Here is a 23,365-nt window from a genome sequence, read left to right on the forward strand (position 1 = left end):
CATTTAAATTTTTGCATTTTATAGCCCTCTTTTTGCAGGTGAGGGACTTGAGATTGGGAGACACTGAGTCTTTTCCCAGATCCCACGCCTACGAAGTCCAAGGGTCAGAAATTAAACCCCGGCTCTTGAGCTTCAAAGCCCATGATGTTAGCTTTGTAGAAGGAAGTTTTCCTACACACACACACACACACACACACACACACTGCCAAAGTCACACCAAAGAGAAACATTTTTCATGGGTTTGCCTGTAGATAAGTGAGTATGTATATCTTCAGGTAACAAGATAAGGATGTAACAGTCTGCTTACTGATCGTGTGCTGGTCCTTGTGCTACATGGCAGATACACTTCTGACAAATGCTTGTCTACTTGAAGAAGTAAAGGGAGTACCAGAGTAACTTTGTCCAGAGTTCATGCATTGGGGGGGGGGGGGCGGTGAAGATCTGGGTCTATGTCGGGAGCACTGGGGAGGATGGAAAGCTGGGGCTGGGCCAGGTGGGGGTATGTGCAGGGAGGGCAGCATCCGGAGATGGGAGTGGGTCATGCAGTGACAGGTCTTGGCCTTCTGGAAGCTACTCAGGTAAATGGGAAGGTGGGACATGATCGAGTTAGAACTGAAGGAGACTGTTTAGCATCGAGACTCTGGTATCTCACCCTGGGCTCTAGAAACCCAGATCAGCCTTGACCACACTCCATCCTCTCCTCACCTTCAATGAATTCATTCCCAAGGCCAGAGAGTTTTCTGTGTGGACTGACTGTCCTTGTTGCCGGTGACAGAGGGAGAACCTGCCTGGTCACTAGTCAGTGGCCTTTGCTGGTTCATTTCCCACCAAACCAGCTCACCCAGCTTGGTCAGCTCCTGGAAGGCTTTGGAGGAGGGATCGTTGTCAAGGGAGGCCCTTACATTAATGGTTCCCTTTGCCCCCAGGTCAGTATAAACACATCTTTTCCAGTTAACACACCTATAAAGATAGGATAGAATGAGTTACCTAATTTTGAAATTATGATTTTATTTACAGTTTTTTATTCTACTCAACTTATTGTCGGTCTTTGGAATCTCATTTTTTATAGGCAAATTAATTCTTAAGATTTTGAAATTCAAGCAATATATCTACACAGTTTGAGCACTGCATTTATTCATACATAAGGTATTCCAATTACAGTAAAATGATATAAAATACGGTTTGGAGATATCTACTGGTAGAGTTGCTGCTAACACTAATGACATACCTATACCAATTGTAATAATAGAAGTTCCACGTGTGAATTCAGGCAGAATATTACAAACAATGAATGCAATTAATTTGTTGGTGGTAAGGGACCTGTGTTTCCATTTCTGCTCCTTCATCAGAGGAATAAAAGTTCATTCTCAGGGACAAGAACTTCTGAAAATAACTGTTGTTTGCCTCATTAAAAATGAGAAGAGGAGGAGGGCTTCTATTATTTTTCAGCAACAGAATATATTTTATTTTTTTAACAATATAGTTTAAAGAGACCATGAGCACATTTATGTAAATAGAAACCCTGTTTTATGTGTAGCTGTTAAAAATGTAACCTAAGGGAAAAAAAAATGTAAACTAAGGAAAAATAGTTGAGACCTACTAAATTTAATTCAATTAACTATTTTAGCTGCTTTATAATAGAATTGGTAGTGAATATATTTGTACTTGAAGAGCATACTGAGTGCTAGATTGTTCTGGAATTCATGTGATGATCAGCTGATTCTAGCATATCTTAAAATCAGGAAGAGGAAGAATAATTTGAAAACTTAAATGTTAGAACCCAAGGGAAATTCATGTCTCAGGAACTTTTAAGTTCTAAAAGTGATTTGGTATTTCTTCATTTTTTCCTGTGCACATAGCTAGTCACACAGCAGAATGAAGCCTGTGTTAATTAATTATTTCAATGTATGCATTTCAGGCATCATGGATTTCTAGTACGTTGGGTTTCTGGTTTACGGAACTTCTAGAAAGAAACTGCCAGTTTTCCTCCTGGGTTTTCAACGGCCGACCCCACTGCTTCTGGATGACAGGCTTTTTTAACCCCCAAGGGTTTTTAACTGCAATGCGCCAGGTAATAGTTTCGACTTACACCTCTTGTGTTATTCTGATTTTCTTTTACAAGGTTTTCTTCTGTCAGTATAGTTTTAAGACTGTAACGAGACAGAGAATGGCTGTCCGTTTGTGCCACCGGCAATTACGTTGTCCTGAAAGGAAATCCAGCAGCTTGTTCTCAGGCTGCTAACTTGACTTTCAAAGAATTTATTTGTTATCTTTATATTTGATATAATTTGATTGTTTTTTGGTAAAATACAGTGGTTGAGTTAGGAGATGGGTATTGTTTATGAGAGCATCTTTGTAACTGTAAAAGGACAATTCTACTTCCTCCGAATTAGGGTAATTGGGGGTTACCCTTTCATCCCTGTTACCTCTTTATGTTAAGATAAACCTCTAACCACGCTCTCCGTCCTTTGCTCGTGTTCTTGTCCTGAGCAGGAAATAACGCGGGCCAACGAAGGCTGGGCCTTGGACAACATGGTGCTTTGCAATGAAGTCACCAAGTGGATGAAGGATGACATTTCCGCCCCTCCCACCGAGGGTGTCTATGTCTACGGCTTGTATCTTGAAGGTGCTGGTTGGGACAAGAGGAACATGAAGCTCATTGAGTCCAAACCAAAAGTGCTCTTTGAACTGATGCCTGTCATAAGGATTTACGCGGAAAACAACAGTAAGTTGTCCTGTGCGTTTAGGGATGGTTGGCATCAAATTGGATAATGTTATAAACACAAGGTCTCATATATTTATTATCATGGCACGAGGATTTTACTATTTTATCAGCATTCGCATTCACACCCACGTTTAATGAGTGCTTGTTGATTGTTAGGTACTTTTTGGGTGTTACGGGGGAGGCCATGAATCTAGATCATTCTTGCCTATTTACGAAAGCAGGTAAAATATATAGGGATACCCACGAAATGTTAGGTGATGAGATAAGAAGCAAGTGTTTGGAATAGTTAACAGAGGATGGGAAAGGAGGGGAGGTGGGAGTGGGAAGAAGTGGTCAGGGGCTGGGTCTTAGGAGCAGAGCCTGGACAGGGCCCGGAAGGTTTGATAAGATGAGGTAGGACGAGTGGTGCAAGGGAGGCTTTCTGGGCAGGACAGCATAGGACCCTCTGGAGGTGATGACTCTACCAGCTTGGAGATTTAAGCCACGGTGTGAAAGCCAGATTGAATTCAGGGCCATTTGGCTGAATCCAGTAGCTAATAGTAAAAACCTGGGTTCATATTCCAGCCTACGAACATAATAGCATGTGTATGAAGCAAACGTTACTGCACTTTGACAAAGTTCTGTGTGGTAAGATTAAAAAGATCTAAAGTGGTTTCCATCATTGGCCTGATGTGTTCTGGAGGCTTTTGTTATTCCATTTCACTCAGCTAATATCTCCTCAGCAATAACCACCTTTCAGCACACCTGGGACTTCCCTGTTCATCTCATTTTTAGAAAATTTATTTTATCTTTTTAATAAAAGTTGCATATACTTAAGGTGTACAACAAGACGATTTGATGTACACATATATATATATGTGGTGAGATGATTGATGTAAGCCATGCACTTTGGTGAGGGCCATGATAGTGGATTTCAAGGAAAAACTGATTTTATGACAGAAACACAATAGGTTTTTCTTTAAACAAGTAAGGAATAGACTATCTCTTTTTGAAAGACAGCTTCTAGGATCCCCATCTCTTAGATAAATATCACATTTGGGAACATGGGTCAAGGGAAGAGAGTTTATAAACCATGAATATTTATTTTTTAAGCAAATATTTGCTGGATGCCTGATATGGGCCAGCCACTGTCTTAGGTGCAGAGGACACAAAGATAATGATGAACCAGATCAAGCCCAGAAGGGATTCCCTCTAGTTAGGGAGACTGCCAGGTAAATCAATAATTGAAATGGAATTTGATACATGTTAAGATAGAGATACACTCAGAACGCCCAGGGAGCTGCGAAGCACTTCATAACGAGGTGTGCTTTGACGCTAAGAATGAGTGTGAAAGGAGTGGGCGATAGACTTTTCTTCGCAGAGGGAAATACATTAGCCCAGTAGGTCATCCAGTATCTGTCTGGTACTGACCGCCTGTGTGCTCTGCTCTGGTGCTGGGGACGTAACAGGGAAGAAAGACCAGGCAGAATCCCCATTCTTAAGGAACCCAGTGTCAAGGAGGGACAGGCAGCAAAAAGGAAACAGACAGACACAGCTGGTCCTTGTTATTCATGGATTCTGCACTTCAGAATTCACTGTACTCTAAAATCTGTCTGTAACCCCCGAGTCCATGCATGAGACATGGTCATTTGCAGGCAGAAGAAGGCTGTGATGTGCCTCATGGAGAAAATACCTGTCTAACACAAGCTTCACTGAAGCGTGAGTTAAAGTGCCATGAGTTCAATGTTCATGAATCAACAATATATATGAAAAAGGTGCCTTTAAAAAAACACATCTACAATAAGGTTATTATTGAGTGGTTGATGAACATAATGGAACCAGAGGCTTGTAGGAAACCTGCCCTCTGTTTGGAAACCCTTGGAACAATGGTTCAGTAGTTGCTAATTCCCTGTTCCTAGAGATTTTATGTACTGAAGTCCCATGATAATGAGAATCGACTCTAAATGCACATACTGGTTCCAGATAGTTCTTTTCTATGAAGGAAACACACTTGTGTCATGCTAGGGAACGGGTAGTTTAGGGGTTCGGGAAGAGGCTCGCTGAGGAGAGAACATTGAGCTGAGATCCAGGTGACGGAAGGCAGCTCTGCGAATATTCAGGAGCAAAGGTGAGAGTGCAAAGGCATGAGGTAGCTATGCTGTGAGTGAGGAACAGAAAGAAGGTGCGTGAAGGGAGAGGAGCCTGTGAAGAGAGGGCGCATCAGTAAAGAAACGGGGAGGTCCTCCACGTACCCCAAGGGAATCTGACAGGAGAAATGTGTCTGGCTGAGTCTAGGCGAGCAAGCTGCCTGAGGCTTCAGATTTATTGGCTCTTAGGGTGGTGTGAAGACCTGGGGCAGTGGTTACTTTGTAGAAATAGTCATTAAGTGTTCTTTTAACCAAGATAATATTTTAGAAATTTTGCTTAATATATCATTGGGCCCAGTCGACACATTGCAAAAAATGTTTCCCTTATAAAGTAAAAATAAAATAAAATCTTCTTCATATTCAGTTAGGTGTTAGTTTTATATATCTTATGACTAAACTATAACAATCCATTGTGACATGATTTTGAACATCTCAGCATGGTATCAATAAAATAATAATTTCATAATACAGGCCGTTCTTTATTATTTAAGAACACATTTTTATAGAAGAACTGTACTCACCCTGCTGGGAATTAGTCAGTGGTGAGGTTCATTAGCAGCAGGTTAAGGGAGGAAATAGAATAAGCAAAGGAAAAAGTGACTAATTTCAAAGCACTGAAAAAATATAAAAAGGGAAATTTTCATTCTTTTTTCTTTTTCTTTCTCTCATTTTTTTTTTTTTTTAATTTCAGTAGCAGTTGGTGGAAACTTGTTTTGCCAAATAGCTTTGTTGTCAGAGAAGTGTTTTTTAGTGATGAAAAGCTAAAATTCCATTGTTGTTTTCATACTATAAACTTAATTTTCATTTAATTTTGATAACTTGAATAGAGGGCTCTAATTGAGCTAAAGGGGTGTAGCTTTGTTAATAAAGCTTTAAAGTTTAAGGTTAAAATTCTTATAGTAAATTATTTTTATGTTGACATGAAGGGTAACTTTTAGTTTAAATAACTCACCATTGAAGACCAGTTTGTTTTAAAAAAGAAATCTAGATATTTATTGTAAGTTTAAAAAATTGCATAATGTGTCCCCATATGCTTAGGACATCATAAGAACGTCACCCAAATAGTATGAAATTCACCAAAAGGGCAAAACCTCCCATATCAACTCTAGCTCCTTTGCTCTCAAAGGAAGTTGCAAAGAGGCAGACATAGGAAATTTCTATCTCCCTATAGATTATATATAGATAGAGTGATGCTTCCCAATGAACTTCAGTGCTGTAGGCAATGTGATGGGAAAATGGTAACTGGAACTTTGCGGGGACAAAGCAAGACTTACTATGTATCTTTGGGCACTCAGTAGGGTGAGAAGGATCTCAGGGTCTCTACAGCTAATGAGGAAGAAGGTGTTTCTAGAACACCCTGTGAGGCACCCTGACCCAACACTGTGCAGCCATGAGGCTGGGGGTGGGAATAGCCCCATGCCGGGACCAGGAGGTGGGGGCCTCCTGACTCCTGAGCCCCATGGAATTTAAGCCACCTTCAGTTTGTAAACCTGGGACTCGTTTGGAGTCATGGGGAAGATGAATCTGGGGAATTTTTTTCAGTAAAAAGATAAAGGTGGGTGTCGATTTGTGCGTGTGTGTGTATGTGTGTGTGTGTGCATGTGTGTGTGAGGAGAGAGAGAAAGGAGAAATCTAACATACTTTGGGCATCTGTCACATTTCAAGTATTATACTATGCTTGGGGGGTCTTTCCCATATATTAGTTTGTTTAATATTTACAACAACTCAGTAAGCTGTATCATCCTTGTTTTACAGATGGGAAAGTTAATGGGTGGAGATGTATGAAATTGGCGTAGGGTTTCCAGCTATCAAAGCTGGTATCAGAATGTGGGATGAATGCACACCTCTGGGAACTCCTGTGTTCTACTTAAGACTATGCGTTTAGGGAGTCTCTCTGGTGTCTGGGTTGAAGCTTCAAATCAAAGCCTAAATTACAAATGAGGACAGCTTCTTTGCATTTTGAAGTCATGAGTATATTTTTCTCAGGTACATGGTGAAGTAGACACAGAGTCTGCCCGTCTGGATGAGAGCTCTCACTTCCTGTGGCCTCCTTCTCTGCATGCTGCAGGCTAAAGGGCTAAATGTGGTCACCTCCCCTGCCAGGTGGCAAGGGTTGGAGGGGTGGGGGGGATGGGGCACAGGGCTCAGGTAAAAGGCAGTGAGCCAGGAGCCTGGATATTTGAGTTGTACTTCTGATTTTATCACTCCAGTAATTAGTCATGTGGCTTTCAAAAATTTTTTTAAAGATTTTTTATTTATGTATTTGACAGAGAGAGAGAGGGATCACAAGTAGGCAAAGAGGCAGGCTGAGAGAGGGGGGCAAGCAGGCTCCTCACCAAGCAGAGAGCCCAACGCGGGGCTCGATCCCAGGACCCTGAGATCATGACATGAGCTGAAGGCCGAGGCCCAACCCACTGAGCCACCCAGGTGCCTCAGTCGTGTGACTTTGAAGGAGTCTCAAATGTGTTTTAAGCTGAAGTCAGACATCTAATTGTTATTTCCAGTTCATTTTCACCTCCTCCTGCTAAGATGCAGCGGCACACACACTTACAACATTCTGACTATTGCTGAGATTAAGGGCATAGGCTCTCGACCCATTCTGAACAGGTTTGGTTCCTATCACCTACAACTTTGTGACCTTGGGTGAATAGCTCACCTTGCTGTGTTCCAGTTTCCTTGTCTGCAAAATGGATTTCATAATGGTACCCATCACGTAGGGCTGTTAAGAGCATTAAACTGACAGGTGGCTAGCACCCAGTTAGCATAAAATAAATCATTTTGTTATTATTGCTGTTATTAATAAGTTAACTCACATGTTTGTTGCAGGATTAAAATAAACATTTAAGAGTCCCCTTTTAATCACTTCAATGTCATTCACAAAGAGGAATTAAACAAAGGAATGATTTAAAGGTTATATAGGGAATCTCTATGTAACTTGGTTGTTTTGGATATCGGAAGGAACGTATGCTGCAGTGATATACTAGCACCTGGATGAAAAGTGTAGGCTAGAGAGGGAAGTGACATAGCTGTTTAAACCTTTCAGATCCGAAACCATAGCCTCTCCCCGATTTAGACAGCCTCTTGTCTCGGCTCCTCCTTCTGGGACTCTAAGGCTTTCCACGTGATTAGCTGATTTGCTTTCCCTACCTAGCATGTTTATTTTTGTCTTCAAAGTTACTTGTCTAACTAGGGCTAATGGCTTTGAATCATCTGTTGATGTGGTTGTTTAGTGTCTGTTGGCACTTTGACCATGAAATGGCACTTCCAGCAGCTTCTAATCCTGCTGCGGAAGTTGGCTGCCTGTTCTGGTGTGGCTTGGGCACCTTCAGTTCTGCAACAACTACAAATAAACAAAATTGGATAAACATCTCAGAGGATTGTTTTCTACCTGTCTATTGAAAAGAATGTTATTTCCCACCCCACCCCCCAATTTGTCTTTGCTTTTGGGATTAAAATCCAAGTAGTCCAATAGTTCCCAAGGTGTAATTATTACAATTACATATATTTATTATTACATACATACTATAATTATATTTGCGCCAAATGCGAGACTACACTGGGTTCCTTCAAGATTTATAACGTTAGTCAAATTTGCATCAAGAAGAACAATATTTAACACATATATATTTACAGATCCCAGGATTAAAGGATTTGATGATATCAGTCAATACTGTTAGTATTAACTACACTCCATGAATTTACTGTTTAATCAGAATTTTTGATATATTTGCCTAATAATTATTATGAGTGATAGTCTCCTGGTAATTTAAAAAACAACACCCAGATTTAAAAATTAGGTGTTAAATTAATTTAGATTCGCTCTCATGAGTAATTTCATGGGATTAAGCAAACCCGTAGTTTTAAAGTACCTATGAGCTTGTTTTAGAACAGGGTTCCCTGACCTTGATATTATTGATACCCTTTGGGGGGGTTGCAGGGGGTGCTGTCCTGTCCATTATAGCACATTGACAGCATCTTTGGCCTCTGCCCACTAGATGCCAGTAGCGGTCTCACGGCTGTGGTAACCAAAAATATCTCCAGATAGTCACAAATGTCCCCCACGAGAGAAATCATCCTTGGTTAAGAATCACTGCTTTAGAATATTTACATTATATTGAAACCTAATGTATAATATCATCATATTCAAGTGTTTAATTTCTCCCAATAAATTAATTACAGTAGAGTTATAAAAACACATAGCAAAGCAGGTAGAGGGTTTTACTGGATCAGAAAATGAGATCTTAACTTTTGAGAGTGACTTGCTTTTGGAATTTGTTAGGAAAAGATAAATTATCATACAAGTTAGTTTTGGGACATAAATTCAGCAATATGTCAGCATCTCACGTAGAGCGTTGAGAGTTACTGTTTCCAAGTTTCACATGTGTGCGTCACACGAATTCACCAAAGCAGCGTTCTCCTCTTCATTAAACTTGCTTCTGTCTGAATGTTTCTGTGAGGGTCATGTACAGTGTTGGCCTTCCAGAGGGGCACAGCGGTGGGTGCAGACACCACATTTCTGCGGAAACAGTTTAGGAAGAGAAGAGAAAATAAAGTACTGCTTCCTGAGATGGATGTGCAGAGACACACAGAAGAGCTATGCGGACAGTGTAGAGTGAAGGAGAAGCTGACCAAGTTCCTGTTCCAAGCTGTTCCATGCAGAGGCTCCTCCCAAAGCCTAATTTAGTATTTGTAAATTTTTACTCTTTTTCCGAAAGCCTTGTGCCACCTGTAAGACCTGTGGATCTGTCCCTGATCATGGGGTTTCCGAGACTGGAGAGAATGTGAAACTTTGGTTAGGGATGAATATATTAGCAAGGGTCTTTGAAAGATGGACATGCGGAAGTTGTCTTTGTTGCAAAAGCAGTTTGGAAACTCCGTGTGATCATCTACTCCAAAGTGGTAGGTTGCGTCTCAGGGAATTGAACTGTGCCATGGCTGTCTTCTTCCCAGCCACTTCTCTTCCTCTGTACACATGGAGAACTCACAACCCCTGATAAGGGGGGGGGACATCCTCTGTCCTGTGATTTCGAATATCCTTAGACTATGGCACAGAGGGTCAAAGGCAGAGATTTGAAATCATAATCTTAATATAATGAAATACTAGTGACGCTTGGTGCTGGGTATTTGATTAAAAGTGACAAGTGCCTTGTGTCAAAGGCAAACCCTGAGAGAAAAATGGAGAGGGTGTTGTCCAAGCATGAGATCGGGTGAGGACTTAGAGGAGGAGCGCGGGGGCCATGTTGAACTGATGGGTGGAAAGGAAGCAGTGGGAGGTCCATTGTCATTTCATGTGGGCAGGGATTATCGTCAAGGACAGGAGACAAGAGGCCAGTGGGATAAACCTGAAGATGTCTGGGTGTTTTGTCATACTCCCTGGAAAGGTGCAGTTATGTCTGCCTCACATCTAGGGACAGGTTGACCTAAGGAAGAATCTCTCTCATTCTACCCAAACTTTGGAATGATCTTTAAAATGCACAGATTTGCCTCTGCGTGCTTTTGGGGCTGCCTAATGTTGAAATTCACTAAGTTTTTTTTATGGATTTTTTTGTAGCTTTAAGAGATCCTCGGTTTTATTCCTGCCCCATTTACAAGAAGCCAGTTCGAACAGACTTGAACTACATTGCCGCTGTGGACCTCAGGACGGCCCAGGTCCCTGAACACTGGGTGCTCCGTGGGGTTGCCCTTCTCTGTGATGTCAAGTAACATGGGTGTGTCCCTACTGAAAACTTCCAGAAAATGCAGGTCCGGATTACCCTAACCTTTATTTGTCCGTGAGCGCTGAACAATGTTGATCACGCAGCTAATGAGCTGTGTAGGTTTTCCCTACTCCTTAGTTGGACGCTTAATCACTTTTAACCTGCTTCATCCTTAATGACCAATCCTTGTATTTATTGAAAAGTTATTTGGTGATTTAAAAGCAAAACTTACAACTCCCTAATGAAGTGTGGCCTGCAAATCCACAGTAATGCATTCAGGTCTAAAGACAGGGTAGGTCAAGCAGACATTTCCTTGAACGTATTATTCTTCCACTAATGTGGTTCTGGAAACAGCCCTGTTCACTAAGGGAACAGGCAGGTTTGTGCTGATTTTGCTTCTATGGCCTTTTGCATTTAGGTCAGGTTAAGAGATTTGTTTTCACAGCTCAATCAGCCATTTGGGAAGACCTTTTAAAAAAAATGGAAGGAAGTAGATGATTGGGTTAAGGATGTGAATCGATGAATAGACAATACATGTAATCTTAGAGAATAAACATGTAGAATGATGTTCAACTCCACTGATAATTAATAATGAGATACAGATATTTGTTATAATAAAAAAATATGAAGGCTGGAAGTGACTTGTGGTGAGGTCTTTGTAAAAGTGATATGCTTAGAGATTCCTAGAGCAGTGGAAATCAACCCATTCTTTTTGTAAAATAAGTAAATATCCAAGCACAGAAAGAGCCATAAAAATGTTCATATGCTTTGAGTCTTACCTTCTCTACTGGAAATCTATACCAAGAAAACAATTTGAAGAGGCTGAAGTAATTTATATATCAAAATGTATTTAATAACAGAAAACAGTGGGAGCACCCTACGTGTTCAGTACTAAGTCTATAGTTACCGAAGTAGGGGATGTGAGGCAGCCACGATAAACAGGATCAAAGCTTTCTTAACATGGAAATGGTAAACATGTAGTATGAGGTGAAAGATACACCTCAGAAAATATCGGGTTGACTTGAAATGGTGTAATGATTGGAAGACCAGGCAAAAAATAGAAGTCAGTTGCTGTGGGGGCCTTTTATTAATTAAGAAAATACTATCTGTGGAACTCTTCATATGTTTTTATTTTAAATCCTGTTGTGAATTATAAACTGCTTCATCTATAACTTATTGACTAGAAAACTTAGTCAGAATTAAATTAGAGCTGTGGTCTGCAAATGATTGCTTAAATTCCTGTCTAACTTTGTGTTTCTGGTGATAAACCATTTTATAGGAAGGAGGGGCTGCAAGGAAGCAGGTGTGGGTCCCTCTCATTTTATGTTAATTATGGTCAGAGCTGGGCCTGGACGGTTCTTGGGACCTCACCCATCTTGAACAATACGCTTTTCATTTGAGCAGCTTCTGCTGGTCTGAATTACTATATACTAGTTGATTGTGGGAATTGTGATAAAGCAATCATTTTATTTTGAAGAACAAATAATAAGATGTAGAAATGACGTGAATTAATAAAGAGCTGTTAATGAATGTCAAAATTGTAACTGCTATTTCTCAGCCAGGGAGCAAGTGCCATTGAGTGTCCAGAAATAAGCTTTCAAAACGAGGTTTCTTATCAAGTTAACTTGTTGAAAATGCATAGTTCATCTAATTTTGTGAAACGAAATTGTTGGTATATAAGTACAAGTCTTTGAGACCCGAAGTGGGAAAGGACATCATGGAGACAACTAGAAATTTTTAGGGACAAATTCAATAAGGAATGTCGCTGAAGAAGTGAAGAGCCAATGATGCCCCTTTCCACACCACCTCCAGCTCTCACCCTGCAGCTCCCACCCACAGAAGGTTCTTGGCTTCTACTGAATTGGGTGTGGGGCAAGAGAGAACCAACTCATTGACTCTTCCCGGTGATGGGAAGAGTCGCCAACTGCTTGTGTGAGGAGAAAACAACACACGGTGAGGGTACGGGTGTCATTGCTGAGTCTTTGTCATCATCTCAGTATTGATTTACTTAAAAAATTACTTCAGTGTGTCTGATTCCTGTGTGTCAGGAACAACGGTGGGAAAAAAAATGCCCACATTCCCTGACTTCAAGGACTTCGCGTAAGAGGACTAGACACAGAAAATAAGCGACTATTCAGATATGCAACTTTACATGATCTCAACGTATGAATGTATAGTATGACACATGTATGAGATTCATAGAGGGACGTATAGAGATTGGAGTTCTGCACTCCAAAGGAAAATGCCGGGTGCTAGAAGCGAGGGAGACCACAGCCATTCAGGTGTCACGGATTAGTAGGCAGAAGCCACACTACAGCGTCCCTGTTTAACAGAGGACACCAAGTGTACCAGCAGCAAGCAACTCCCCTGAGCCAAAGCAGCTACTTGTGGAGGCCGAGAAAATTAAGGCCATCCCACCTCGAGTTTAGCATTAGCACAAGTACAGCCATCTTAGCTTCGGCAGCCATCTCAGGCCCCTGTGACCAAGGGCTGAGCTTTCCCCTACTTTACTTTAGTTCCAGGGACCCCCACCCTGCTTTAGTAACAGGAATACCTAACCCTGTAAACACTTCCAGGAAAAACCACTATAACTAACACTGTAAACACTTCCAGGAAAGTACCTAACCCTGTAAACAGCCCGGCAACAGCTAATCAGCTTACTGCAGAAAAGTCAGAAACTTCTCCCCGCCTGCGCCCCCGCAGACCTCTTGTAATGACCCATAAAAACTCCTGCCTTAGCTAGCGTCGGGGTCCAAGTCCCTACTCTGCTGTGTTGGGTATTCTTGGGCCCAAGCTTAAGCTTGTCAAATAAACCCTCATGTGATTGCATCGGTGTTGGCTCCTTGGTGGTCTCTTGGACACGAAAACTTGGGCATTACACTGCTGTCTGGCTTTTCTTGGTCCCCTGGTTCTCCTGGGCAGGGGGCAGGTATTGATGACTCTCTTGATGCAAATGAAGTCCTCTCAGAATTGAGACAAAAGAAAACACTTTGCCACATCAGAACTGTCCTGATGTGTGGGGATTTCCACTTACTTCTGTCTCCTCTGAGCTTCTCTTTAAGGGAGCGTTGGCAAGCATTGAACCCATTCAGCAGCAGCAAAGCCAGGTCCCCATTAGGGGACGTGGCAAAGCCACAGCCCAGGTGTTCTTGAGCAACGGTTTCCCTACGGAGACGTCATGTGACTCGGCCCTAAGGAAGGGCAGCTCTGGAGAGGTGACATCTCAGTTTAGATCTGAAGGACAAGGGAAAACCTCTCCCACCTGGCAGGACTGGGGAGTCTTCTTTTGCTTCCTAATGAGAGGAAGGGAGCAGAGGAAGGGTGACAGGAAACCCAGCCTGGAGTGGGAGGGCTGAGGAGGGCTGCTTCCTAAATGGAATTTCAAACCTTGCTTGACTGCTGCCAGCTACAGAGCTGTGGCCCGTGGAAATCCTGTGTTCCCAAGTCCCTAGAGTGAGAAGCACTTCTTGGTGTTAAACGCTATTTGTGATGGAAAAGTCTTGTCAAGAATTCGACAGTAGGAGACAGGATGAGGCAAATGACGAGTGTTATGTAGTTAAATGGATTGCAGGAGTCTCCAGTACATACAAAATGCACTGCATCGGCGATATCTTTATTAGTGATAAACTTGCACTCAAAGGTGTAGAATTACAAAAAAAATTGATACGTTTGCTGATAATGTAGTTGACAGATTTTTTGCAGCGCAGAAATCTTTAGTAATGATAAGAGTAATAAAATATATACATGAGCAGTTTTCTCTTAGAAGATATAATTTCCACTCCCACCCAGATTCTGCAACATATTTTTTTCCTGTCAGATCCTGCTGAAGTGCATAATTGCTTTTACATTTTATTTTATTCATTTTTAAAATTAAATTTAAAATTTTTTCAGTGTTCCAGAATTCATTGTTTATGCACCACACCCAGTGCTTCATGCAAAACGTGCCCTCCGCAATACCCACCACCAGGCTCACCACCCCCCAAAACCCCTCAGTTTGTTTCTCCGAGTCCACAGTCTCTCATGCTTTGTATCTCCCTCCAATTCCCCCCAACTCCCTTCTCCTCTCCATCTCCCAATGCTTTTACATTTTAAATACTTTTCTCTTGCAAGTGCTCAGAGTGATTTTTAAAAATTATATTGTGTAACTGATGACGTTGATGGGAAGCCCTCAGCAGCCCATCAAAATAATACCTCTTAAGGGTAAACAAATGGTCTACTTCTATTCACAATATGGTCCTCCAGATTGGGCGAATGCTTCGGAAGACCAATAAACAAATCAGTAGCTTGTGAAAACATGAGGACATCTAGTAGTTTCGGCTGGTAATTTTTCTGGCTTTTAGTTGTGGTAATTTTTGCAGTTTATGCATTCTGGTCAATTGACTGACATCTGTCGTATCCAGAATGTGCATTTGAAGAACCCGCATATACCACCACGTTGAAGAAGAGGAGAGAATTCAAGGTCAGCTTTAGAATCAGAGAGGAACTTGTCTAAGACCCTGAACCCATGAACGCATTCTTATTTACCTTAAATGGTGAGTTCCATTCTGTGTTGCATGTGAAAACCAATGAACTTGACCCAGGCAAGAGCAGAATGTGTTGTGGACCCAATCTGTCGACAGGGCCTTTCCTGGTTCTGTTTATCAGGCTGGAAAGGCCATACGGCAGAGCAGCCCGATAGACAGTACTTATGGGCTGGATCCTACCCTCTCACCTGGATGAGAAGACATGAAAAAATAGAGATTCAGTGCGAAGGAAGGAACCTGGGATGGGATGAAGTATCCTGAGTGGGGTGGGGGGGGGGTAAGGAGGAGGGTCAGGTTTGTTTACAGACACTGTTCGAATGCAATTACTGCTGTAATTCTGGTGAGCAAGACAATGAACGAGTAAATGGCCCTTTAAAATTTTGCTTTTTTTTATCCCTTGGATTTCAAAGGCTTCATTACAAAATGCCAGTGGTATTATGATCTAACGTTAGAATTTCAGGGCCTCGGGGCGCCTGGGTGGCTCAGTGGGTTAAAGCCTCTGCCTTCGGCTCAGGTCATAATCCCAGGGTCCTGGGATCGAGCCTTGCATCAGTCTCTCTGCTCAGAAGGGAGCCTGCTTCCTCCTCTCTCTCCCTCTGCCTCTCTGCCTACTTGTGATCTCTGCCTGTCAAATAAATAAATTAAAAAAAAAAAAAAAGAATTTCAGGGCCTCAAAGGGTAGACTCTGAGATTTTATAAAAGTCCTATCAGCTGCCACCTCTTAGGAACACTCATCAAACCACTGTGTGAATTTGGCTAATGAGTCTTCTTCCTAGCCTTCTGTGTACCTTCTCTGATTTAAGACTCCATTTAGTTTCCCAAGGCTCCAGATTTATAGGCAAGCTTAATTGTTTCCAAGTTTGAGCTTTTGTTGGGCGCGTACGGGGCCAAGATCGGGAGCCTTGTTCTGTCTTTAATTTGTATGCCAAATGCCATTTTTCACTGGGCTCTACATTATTGTTCCTTGCTGTGTGTCGTGTGGATAGAGCCAAGACATATTGTGCAGCGCGAAGCTCTGCCCCTGCTCTGGTAAGGTCTTATGATTACTGTTAATACCTTTCTTCATGTATTTCTTCACTTAGGCTAATACGCGTAACATTCATATCAAATGTAATCACAAACAGAGTTGCCTGGAAAGCCAGTTAGGTAATTAGGTTTTCCCCACTACTTGTGCAAGAGTCAGTTTTAATAAGGCCACATACAGTGTTCATGGGTTATGCATGGGTTGAAATCACAGTTACTAATTGTGTGTGTGTGTGTGTTTTAAAGAAAGATCAATTTGTGGGGCACCTGGAGGGCTCAGTTGTTTGAGTGTCTGCCTCTTGATTTTGGCTCAGGTGGTGAACTTAGGGTTGGAAGATCAAGCGTCCCTATCAGACTCTGTACTGGGTGTGGAACCTGCTTAAGATTCTTTCTCTCCCTCTGTCTCCCCCCACTGGTATGCATGCACACTCATGTTGTTTCTGTCCCTCAAAAATACCCACAAATCCCTTAATTTCTTAAAGTATTTTTTTTTTAATCCTGTGGTACAGTAGAGTCACTTGGGGACCTTTAAAAACCTGTTGTTGCCAGGGCTTTACTACAGTCTACTAAAATCAAAATATCTAGGGGAAGGGCCTGGGCCTCCTGTTAAAGCAGCTTGGATCCAGAACCACTAGTTGAAGGAGTGAGTGGTTGCAGACTACTAATGCTCATCAATGAGGAAACTTATGTTTGTGGCTCAAACAGCTTAGAGCAATTATGTAACTGGAGAGTTGCAATGCTAAAAGTACCTTTCAAATATGATATTAGAATGTTTCTCATTATTTTTAATGTTTCCCCTATTTTTAAAATGTTTTTATTTTTAGTTTATTTCAGAGAGACAGAGAGAGCACGTGCACCAATATGAATGGGGGAGGGGCAGAGGGAGAAGCAGACTCCCTGCTAAACAGGGAGCCTGACATGGGACCTGATCCCTGGGCCCTGGGAGCAGGACCTGAGCCAAAATCAGATGCTTAACCCACTGTGCCACCCAGTCATCTCTAATGTTTCTCCTATTAATACTCTATTTAAGTCTCCAACTTTCAAATCTTTATTATAAAACATTGTTGCTGAATTCTGTATCCTCTATGAACCCAAGAAGCAAAAAGATTCTTTTCTAAAAAATTTAAAGAAATTGTAATTATTTGACCTATTATTTATAGGTTTATTAAATGGTTTTATTTATATTTATTAATGAGTTTGTGGCAAAATATGTTTTAATTGACTGTTTTCAGCTTTGTTGAGGACTAATTGACAATTAAGAATTGTGTCTCTTTAAGGTGTGAAACTTAATGAGTTGGTATTTGTACACATTGGGAACAGTCACCACAATCGAGTTGGTCAACGTGTCCATCCCCTCACAGAGTTAGCCTCTTTTTTGTGCCTGTGGGAAGAACTGCTATGAAAATATACCACCTGAGCATATATTCTTTATTAGAAGTGTGGCACAAGGCTATCCGCGTTCTTAGACTTTAAAATGCACTCAAGTCACGTGGGGATCTTGTTACCAATGTAGATTAGAATCAGTGGGGCTGGGAAGGGGCCTGAGGCTCTGCATGTCTAGCAAGCTCCCCGATGGTATCAATGTCGCCTACGTGACAGCATGTATCTCTAAGTGGATTTTGAAGTTGTTTTTAATACATATGAATTTAGCTTATAAGCTAGCTTGTAATTCGACTGGCCGCGAGCATGGCAGCGAGTGGAATCCCTTAAGAAGAGCTTGGCCTCAGCCCGCGTATACCACAGTCCTTGACCATAAGGGAACTATTTCCGTCATCCAAACCTCCCTCCATAGGTGAATTCAGTTCTCCCTGGGGCACAGCCCTTCTGTTGGCTCAAATTTCATGTTAGGTCTTCAACCTTTGCTGTTTTCAGATCCATTCGGGATTGAGCCATCCTTGTTGAAAGCGGACCCAGTGATCCAATGTGAGCACTCTGTCGCATAAACTGCTCCTTCTTCTCGTGTTTTTATAAAGGGCTTCTGTCTGGGCTGGACCCTGTTCTCACACATATAGAAGATGCTTCTGCAGACAATTAGGACCTTTCCACCTTGTGTTCTATAGTAAGGCACTGCCCTCAGCATCACCCAAGTGTATGTTATTTGGGGTTTAACACACGCTGATTCGTACTAATAAATATTATAAGTTTCCCCGCCAAAAAAGATGCATACTCATTTAGGATCACTGTGTCTTTGCAGTGAGTTGACTCCATGATCATGTAATGTTTTTCTTTAAGGTGGGTAATATTCCTTCTCCTGATGTTTCTTTGTTTAATATTAATATTCGCACTCAGACTTATTTGGATTATGTTTTTCTATCCTTTCTTTTTGGCCTATCTATGCCTTTACCATTTTCTCATGGTAAGAACAGTGACAACTTTCTTTAAAACTTTCTACATTTTACAGAAGAGCAGAATATAGGGTTTTTCTGATTTCTGAAAGTAAAATCTCAGTGTTAATATGCTTTCAGTCTCTTTATGCTTTCGGCGAGGGTCAGGACCCTTCTTTCTGCAGAGACAAAGTAATTTGCTGTGTTAAAATACTTAGTTTTCGAGGTGTTTGCAGCCTCGTTTGTATATATGTTAACAATTTACTTAAAACCAGTTACTTTCATTTCCCATGAAGGCCGAAACAAACTACTACAAGTGTGGTGGCTTAAAACAAAGGAAATTTATTCCCTACAGTTCTGGAGGCCGGAAGTCCAAACTCTGAGCGCCCGCAGGGCCGTGCTCCCGGCAGAAGCTCTGGGGGAAGATCCTTGTTTGCGTCTTTCAGCCTTTGGTGGCTTCTAGCTTCCCTTGGCTTCTGGCCACCTTCCTCCACTCCCTGCCTCTTTTTTTTTTTTTTTTTTTTCAAGATTTCTTTATTTGAGAGAGAGAGAGAGAGAGAGAGAGCAGGGGGAGGGGGAAAGGGAGAGGAAGAGAGAAAATCCAACCAGAGTCTCCACTGAGCCAACACAGGGCTTGATCATAGGACTCTGAGATCATGACTTAAGCCGAAATCAAGAGTCAGATGCTTAACTGCCACTCAGACACCCCGCTCTGCCTCTGTCTTACCTTTTCCTCTGTCTGTGTGTCTCATCTCTCTCAGTCGTTTCCTTACAAGAACACTCACAATGGGATTTACAGCTCACCCAGATAAGCCATGGTAATCTCATTTCAGAATTCTAAATGGACCCAAGGCCTTTTTGCCTTATGAAAATATATCTCAAAGACCCTTTTTCCTTATAAAGTAACATTTACAGGTTCCAAGTCTTAGGACCTAATGTCTTTGGGTGGGAATATTCAGCCTACTGCCCAGTGTTATATTACTTTTAGAGTATACAAACTTTTCTTGAACATCACTGTCCCTGACGGTTAATAGTTCCAGAGGCATTCCATAGTTGAAAGGAAGGCCAGTATGCAGGGCTCTTTGATATGGGTTTTAATGGATAAAAATCATAATAATAAAGTGAAAACTCACTGAATATTTACAGTGCGCCAAGCCGGAGACAACATCTTTAAAGACTGGCTACTAGAAAGATTGTGGTAGTGCCAGCAGCAGTCAAATACCTGGGAGCCTGTTAGGAATGCATGATCACATCTGCTCGGTCAGAATCTGCATTTTAGCAAGATTCCTATTGATTTGCTTGAACATGAAGCTTTGACAAAGTTCTTTTCTGTATTAGTGCCTTTAACACTCATCATTATTGTAGGTATTATTGTCAGCACCTGTTTCACAGATGATGAACACAACACTTAGAAAGTTTGGGTAACTTGCTCAAAGCCACTGAGTCAGCAGGGGTGGACCCTATGATCTCGGCCAGATCTACCTTTCGCACCTGGTACCATTAACCCTGCCTGATGTCCTGCCTCTTCATACAGCAAGCGATGGCTGTTGACTCATTAGAAACACAGGGAAAGCTACTTTCTGGCAGCTCTTTAAGTCCCTAGAGCTTCTAGTGTACTCCAGGCTATTCCATGCTAGTTAGTTACTTAATACCGTCCTACTGGGTTCCCTCAGAAAAGCTTTTCTGGATAGTATCATCTTGGATAAATTCTATGGATCTGCTAAAAGGAGCAGTTAGTCAATTGCTTGCATGTTGATCAACGAAATGACTTTTATTTTGTAGGAAATGAAAATGCTAATTAGAATCGGAACAGGAGTGGAACCCTTGCCATCTACTTCCCGCTCATTTGCGTAGATAAGAAAGAGGACAGGCAGGCACTGCCCAGAAGAGAGTGGGATCTTGCCAGTGGTCTATGAACACACTTACGAGGGCTCTGGGGCACTTTCTGTCTCTCAGCAACTTTGTATTGACTGATTTAAACGAATCACTTCTCAGGAAGTGATATGAGCTGGGATGCTTCTTAGATGACATGAGTGTTCCCTTCACTGTCCTTTGCTCAAAAATGTTTTTCCTGGGGCGCCGGGGTGGCTCAGTGGGTTAAAGCCTCTGCCTTCAGCTCAGGTCATGATCCCAGGGTCCTGGGATTGAGCCCCGCGTCAGGCTCTCTGCTCCTTGGGGAGCCTGCTTTCTCCCCTCTCTCTCTGCCTGCCTCTCTGCCTACTTGTGATCTCCGTCTGTCGAATAAATAAATTTTAAAAAAATCTTAAAAAAAAAATGTTTTCCTTGCAGACCTCCTTCCATCAAAAATTGTGGTCATGAATTCTCCACATCATGTTTATTAACAAAAACACCATTCTTCAAACAAATATTCATGAAGAATTATCAATCCTTATTTGTAAACATTGCACTGTAGACTTATTTTATTCATTGGGGATGACAGTAGGGCAAAAACTCGCTCTGCCAAGTCAGCCTATAGGTGTTTTACCCACAGTGTCTCATTTAAGCCCAGAACAACCCTCGAGGTTAAAAAGTAATATCTTCCTTTTACATAAGAGAATATGAAGAGGCTAAGAAGCTCACTTTGCCGCAGGCCAAGATGAAACGTCCACTGAATGGTGGAGCGCTCCTGGCTCTCAAGCTCATGGGCATTCCCTGGGAGCTCAGGGTTCAGTCCCACAGCTCCTTCATTAATCTGAGCTAGTCCTCATCAGCTTGCCCTGAAAGTCAGCTTGGACACAAGTGCTTCTCTGTCGGTTACTCCTTGACTTTCATGTTCACTCAGGTCAAAGAGCCTACACAGCTCATTTCTTAGATGTGCTTTGGCCTTGTGGAGTCTCAGCCACAGGTTGCTTGTTAACTCTAGGAAAAGTAATCTTAGGATCACTCACTCAAGGAAAAGGCTGTTTTTACATGTGATCGAGGAAAAGAAGACAGTTGCAGTGGTACATGTCATTAAAAACATAAAATCCCTGATGATGAAACTCTTCAGTTGAAGACACTCCCATGAGTTCAGCTCACTCCTCACTCACATGCTGCTGCTTATAGTTCAGAGTTTTCTCAGATCGGAGATGCACAGAGTCTTTATTCAAGTGTTTCTCTTTTATACAAAGGGTTCACATTGAACAAAACGAGTACACAATTTTTGGAGGCATTGCTGATGATGAGAATGACAGGTCCCTTCTGGAATGGCTTGATGCTGGGGTAGAGCTGAGGCTTTGATGTATTATGAAGTGAGCCCACAGCCAAACAGTTTGGAATCCTTCCCCACCGGAGAAGATTCATATTAAAGATGGGGAAATGATCTTACAGCAGAAATTACAGTTGAAAGTTCACCTTACTTGTATTTCCCTAGGTATGCAAAAATGTGATGTGAATTAAATCACCCTGAAAGGAAAAAGAACGCACGCATTTATCTGAGGCAAGCAATATGGGTCTGTCTATATGCGGTACAACTCATTGTTTAGACATATTTTAAAGCCATGTAACAAGTTAAGAAAATGCAACTAAGACCAAGTTCTTTAGCCATTAACCTTTTAGTACAATTTGAGCAATAATTGTATTATCTGTTTTTGAATTTATAATAAGAATTGCAACCTGGCTGGTTTTTCTTTGTCCCTGAAGATTCATTTAAAACTGGCTTAAATATCATCTTACTTGCAGTGTGAAGCCCAAAGTTTCTTGCAGTTTATTGGATGATTCTTGGCTGCTTACTGCTCAGTCAACTCTGGCTTTGATTTCTTGATCTTCTGTTTAGTATCTGTACTCAGTGCTTTCTTCTCCATCTCTGTAGTTTTTTCCTTAATTTTTCCAGCACTGATGGCTTATGGTTGCTGTGCACAGTAGATTTTGCTGATGAGTTGGGTTATATGGTGGTAGAATAACAAAGTACAGCATATATTAGAAATTAAAATCAAACAGATATTGCTGCTATAAACATGTTTTAGTCACATTTCTATCACACCTACTTTCTTGCCTCCCACCAGCATTCTCACTCACCACTCCAACCCTCTAATTCTTATTGACTTCTGACATTATTTCTTTGAATAGATTTCTCCTCTTCTTCTGGTACTTCCATTGTGCATATGTTGGCCTGTTTGCTAATGCCCACCTTTCTCTGAGTCTCTGTTCATTTTTCCTATTTCTTTTTTCTCTTTGTTCTTCAAATTTCACCATCTCTATTGATCTGTTTTCAAGTTTTCAGATTCTTCCATCAGATCAATTTGTTTTTGCACTCTGGTAAAGGTTGAATTGTGTGTGTAAAGTCCTAAACCTCCAGTAGCAAAGAGTGTGACCTTATGTGGAAATAGGCTTGTTGTAGATGTCATTAATTAAGATGAGGTCATGGTGCGATAGGGTGGGTCCTTAGCCAATATGTGTGGTGTCCTCATAAAGAGGGGACTTTTGAACATAGATACATGCCACAGAGAGAACACCATGTGAAAGTGAAGGCAGGGACTGAGGTGATGCAGGAGAAGTCAAGGAACATATTGCCAGCCAACCACCAGCCAATCACCAGAATCTAGGAGAGAAGCATGGAGCAGAGTTCTCCTTCATAACCCTCAGAAGAAACCAACTCTGTCGACACATTGATCTCAGACTTCTAACCTCTAGAACTGTGGGACAATAAGTTCCGTTGTTTAAGCTTCTCGGTTTTTGATATAGGTATATTTTAAGATTTTATTTATTCATTTGAGAGAGAGACAGAGAGTACAAGCAGGGGGAGAGGCAGAGGGAGAGGGAGAAGCAGGGATATCTTGTTAAGGAAGCCCTAGCAAATGAATACACACTCTTTTAGTAATTTCCCCCCCTCATTTTAGCATTGTGCTTTTCAACTCCATAATTTCTGTTTGATTCTTTAAACAATTTCTGTTTTCTTATTAGTATTCTCTACTCAATGAATTTCTTAATGAATTTTTATATCTTGCTTTAATTGTTTAAATAGAGTTTT

At 41.5% G+C, this 23,365-nt stretch overlaps 1 protein-coding gene across 1 annotated transcript in view; it reads left to right on the forward strand.

The window, feature by feature from the left end:
- The window catches only part of DNAH5 (dynein axonemal heavy chain 5), a 215,567-nt gene extending 202,191 nt beyond the window's left edge, over positions 1–13,376 (forward strand). The window contains exons 77-79 of the mRNA XM_082725156.1: positions 1,919–2,071; positions 2,494–2,725; positions 10,403–13,376. Coding sequence (XP_082581282.1) covers positions 1,919–2,071; positions 2,494–2,725; positions 10,403–10,554 — 537 coding nt within the window. The 3' untranslated portion in view covers positions 10,555–13,376. The remainder of the gene's footprint in view (positions 1–1,918; positions 2,072–2,493; positions 2,726–10,402) is intronic.
- Positions 13,377–23,365: the final 9,989 nt, after the last annotated feature.

The sequence above is a fragment of the Mustela nivalis genome (genome assembly GCF_964662115.1).
Source record: "Mustela nivalis genome assembly, chromosome: 3".
NCBI classification, from domain to species: domain Eukaryota; kingdom Metazoa; phylum Chordata; class Mammalia; order Carnivora; family Mustelidae; genus Mustela; species Mustela nivalis.